The 4179-nt window shown below is 48.6% G+C and overlaps 1 protein-coding gene across 2 annotated transcripts in view; it reads left to right on the plus strand.

Moving 5' to 3' along the window:
• Nucleotides 1-889: 889 nt before the first annotated feature.
• The window catches only part of Adpgk (ADP dependent glucokinase), a 33642-nt gene continuing 30352 nt past the window's right edge, over nt 890-4179 (plus strand). For both annotated transcript variants that reach the window (XM_005369496.2, XM_005369495.2), the window contains exon 1: nt 890-1170. In XM_005369496.2, the coding sequence (XP_005369553.1) occupies nt 944-1170 (227 nt within the window). In that variant the 5' untranslated portion in view covers nt 890-943. The remainder of the gene's footprint in view (nt 1171-4179) is intronic.

Here is a 4179-nt window from a genome sequence, read left to right on the forward strand (position 1 = left end):
AAACAGTTTCTCTGGAACAGGTTGACATAAGTAACTCTAGGAAAAATAGTATTCACGGACTGACACAACTCTCATAAGCCTCTTGGTTTGTCTTTCCCAAAGCATCCCAAATCTCTTCTTGTGTGAAGGTCTCCTTTGAAAAGAAAAAGGACTGAATGGTCAGGTCAGCTGGGGGGGGGGAGGGGGAGAATGAACCCAGAGTAGAAGATGAGGCTGAGAATGAGCTGGGCAACAAGCCTGGCTTCCCCGACTCTTAACCTGCCTTCCCACACAAAAGTGTCACACCAAGAAAGACAGGACTGGATTTCCGCAGTATCACCGAGAACTAAACCAGGAGGTCTTAAAGCGAGTCTATAGTCCATAAGATCGTATGCCTTTGTGGATTATTCTGAGGTTATTAAAAGGAACAGCACCCCTGTTAGGGGTCTGAATGTTGAATTTGATCTCTAGATTGAACAAGATCTCTAGGGGCTCTCTTCAATCTCAGCTTGTGTCACCGGGAAACCGACTGACTCTTACATAAACACAAGGATTGTCTGCTTCGTTTTCTGCCTGTCCCATTTTACTAGGAAAGCAAACGGATTCCCCTCTACTCTACAGGTGCGCTCCGGGAAGACGTGCAGGGATTAGGGCCACACTCCCGTCTTTGTTCGTTCAGGGTCGGGACCGCACAACAGCGCCGCCCAGCTTCAAGATGTGAATGTACAGACTCTCCAACGCTCGGGCCGTTGTCGCTCCGCCCCATCGCCCCGCCCAAAGTCCAGCCATAGCTCCGCCCATATCTGGAGCGCCCTTTCTCCAGTAGCCCCGCCCGCCCATAAGGGGAGGAGCCTGTGGCGCGCGGGTGTGACGCCAACGCGTGTCTACGTCATCACGCGCCCAGCTGGGAGGAGGCGCGAGCCGAGAACGGAGCCTGTCGCCACCAGCGCGGCGGTGTGCTCACATGGGTCTGTGGCGCGGCTCTGCGTGCGCTGGCTTCCTGGCGCTGGCCGTGGGCTGCGTGTTCCTGCTGGAGCCGGAGCTGCCGGGCTCGGCGCTGCGCTCTCTCTGGAGCTCGCTGCGGCTGGGGCCCGCGCCCCCGGGACCTCTGTCCCCCGAGGGCCGGCTGGCGGCCGCCTGGGATGCTCTCATCGTGCAGCCCGCCCGGCGCTGGCGCCGCGTGGCTGTGGGGTGAGTGCCTGCGGGGCCTGCGGCTCTGGGCCTCCCCGGGAAGTGTGCGCGCTCCGGGTTCTGCCCTGGACGCGCTGGTGTCCGCGTTGCCCTCTTGGCAAAAGTGTCGGACGTGTGAGACGAGCCTTTCGTCATCGCTTCAGGGACACTCAGCACAATTTTCCCCCTAGGCTGGTTCTGCTCTTCTCTTTTCCGTGTAAAACCAGCCAGCCCTAATAGCCTCTTAGACATCTAACCCAGCCTGTCACCTGTATTTTTTTGAGGTTACTCCATTGTCGTGACTTTCGCCCCTTCGCGGCCAACTGTTCTCTATCGGTCACAGATTCCTCTTCTAGCGCTCTTCCTATTCTGAACTTGAAGCTGAATGAGTTCTGTAGCTATTACGTCATCTCGTCTGAAGACCACTGTACTAAAACTGCTCGTTTTCAAATTCAGTTTTTTTGGTTGAGGTTTCATTGTCTGCTCTCTGCGCCTTTCACGTTTAGTACGCCCTCCTTAGAACTACTTCCTTCTCCATCCTGAGTGACAGCCCGTATTTTTAAGGTTCTCCCAAATCGCAGTACCTCCTTTCTTTGTAAAACTCACAGAAATGTAATTATTTTAACACTAACCTTAGTGCCTCTCCCAGTTCGCCTTGGTTTTCTTGTCACGTCAGGGGTGCCATACAACGCCAAGTTTATTATCTTTTGGGGGGTATGCTTTTCTTTAGGTTGGATTTGTTGAGGTTTTGCTTCTTTTTGAACCTTATAAGGTCTCCTTGGCTGGTCTGAAACTTATATAGATGAGGAATGGGCCTCAAACCTAGACGTACCTGTTCCTGCTCCTGTGCTGCTGTTACATGCCTAAGAGGCCTGTACAAAAACAACTCGTCCCTCCAATTTTGCGCCATTGTTGTGGCTAAGTGGAGTAAAGTAAAGCAAAGGTGACCTGCATCAATGAAATAGTCACGTTATTTAACCAATAATATGTTAGCTTTTGCAAGTACTCACATGTTAACTAGTTAGTTTTGTATCCAAGTAGTCTTTACTGTGTATTTCCTACCTCTTTCCAAATTCATACTCTCTTCACCCACCCTTTTATCGGATTCTTTTTTTTCTTCTTCTATGTGTATGGGTGTTTTTGTCAGCATGTTTTTTTCGTGCAGTGCCTGCCAAAAGCCTCTGATCCCCTGGGGCCGGAATTATGAACAGTTGTGAGCTGCCATGTGGGTGCTGGGACTTGAACCTGGGTTTTCTGCAAGAGGACCCTACTATTAATCACTGAACCACCTCTCTAGCCTTCTTTATCAGAGTCTTACTTTAAGATTTAGAAATTTTAAAATGTATCTGTGTGGGAGTAGGTGGGAGTGCAGGTCCCCTTGGAGTCCAGAAAAGAGTGCTGGATCACCTGGAGCTGTTACATGTGCTGATGAGTTACCCCAGCTGGTGCTAGGAATTAAACTCTGTCCTCTGGAAGAGCAGCCTGTGTTCTTAACTACTGAGCCTTCTCCAGCCCTTCTTATCTGATTTTTTCTTCTTTCTTTCTTTTTTTTTTTGTTTTTATTTTTTTAATTTTTTTTTTTAAATATTTATTTATTATGTATACAATATTCTTTCTGTGTGTATGCCTGAAGGCCAGAAGAGGGCACCAGACCTCATTTCAGATGGTTGTGAGCCACCATGTGGTTGCTGGGAATTGAACTCAGGACCTTTGGAAGAGCAGGCAATGCTCTTAACCGCTGAGCCATCTCTCCAGCCCCCTTATTTTTTTAATTATCTTTAATTTATTTTTCTGTGTAATCCAGGCTGTCCTGGAACTCACTCTTTGGACCAGACTGGCCTCAAATTCAGAGACTGGCCTTCTTCTGCCTCCCAAGTGTGAGTGCTGGGGTTAAAGGACTTTGCCATCATGCCTGTTATTATATTCTTTTTTGTTTTGTTCTTTTAAGACAGGGTTTCTCTGTGTAATGGCCCTGGTTGCCCTGGAATTCTCTTTGTAGACCAGGCTGGCCTCAAACTCACAGAGATCCACTTACCTCTGCCTCCCAAGTGCTGGAATTAAAGGCATGCACCACCAAGCCCTTATCAGATTCTTAATCGTTTTTTTCTTTGAGCTGTGCCTGGTATGTGCTGGGTTCTGAGTGTACGTATGGAGGAGGCCAAGTTTCTGCTGCATTTGTTGGAAGCAGATAGATTGTACTACTTGGGCTGCTAGAACAGAATAACTCAGACTAATTGCTTAAAACAACAGAAGTTGTCTGGTGACCCTGGAGACTGATAGTCCCAAATCAAGGTTCCAGAGTGGTTTCTAGGGAAGCTGATTTCTGGCGATGCCATTTACCTTGCAAATGGCCAGCTTCTTGTGTTCTCACATGACTTTTACTGCGTAGCCAGAGTGATGTCTCTTCCTCTTATATGAAAACCATTCTTGTTGAATTAGGGGCTACCTCTGCCACCCATTTAATCTTAATTGCATCCCATGAGGCCCAAAGTCCAAATACAGTTACACTGGGGACTGGGTTTGTCTTAGTTACTTCTCTACTGCCATAACAAAACACCACAATGAAAGCAACTTATAGAAGAGTTTATTGGGGCCTTCAGTTTCAGAGGATGAATCCATAGCCATCTTGACAGGAAACATGGCAGCAGGCAGGCAGGTATAACACTGGAGTAGTAGCCGAGAGTTTATATCCTTGTTCAAAAGTAGGAGGCAGAGAGAGAGAGAGAGAGAACTAACTGGGAAGAGCATGGGCGTTTGAAATCCCACCCCTGCTGATGCTCCTGTTCCAACATGGCCACACTTCCTAATCCTTCCCAAACAGTTCTTAATCAAACCACCATAGGGTTTCCACATAGGAATTTGAGGTGAGATAGGGGTTACCATTGTCCATAACAGTTGTGAAAGGTGCTGTTTGGCTCCTAATAAGAGTAAGGCAGCCGGGCGGTGGTGGCGCACGCCTTTAATCCCAGCACTCAGGAGGCAGAGGCAGGCAGATCTCTGTGAGTTCGAGACCAGCCTGGTCTACAGAGC

This window comes from Microtus ochrogaster, unplaced genomic scaffold (assembly GCF_000317375.1).
Source record: "Microtus ochrogaster isolate Prairie Vole_2 unplaced genomic scaffold, MicOch1.0 UNK49, whole genome shotgun sequence".
Taxonomy (NCBI): Eukaryota; Metazoa; Chordata; class Mammalia; order Rodentia; family Cricetidae; genus Microtus; species Microtus ochrogaster.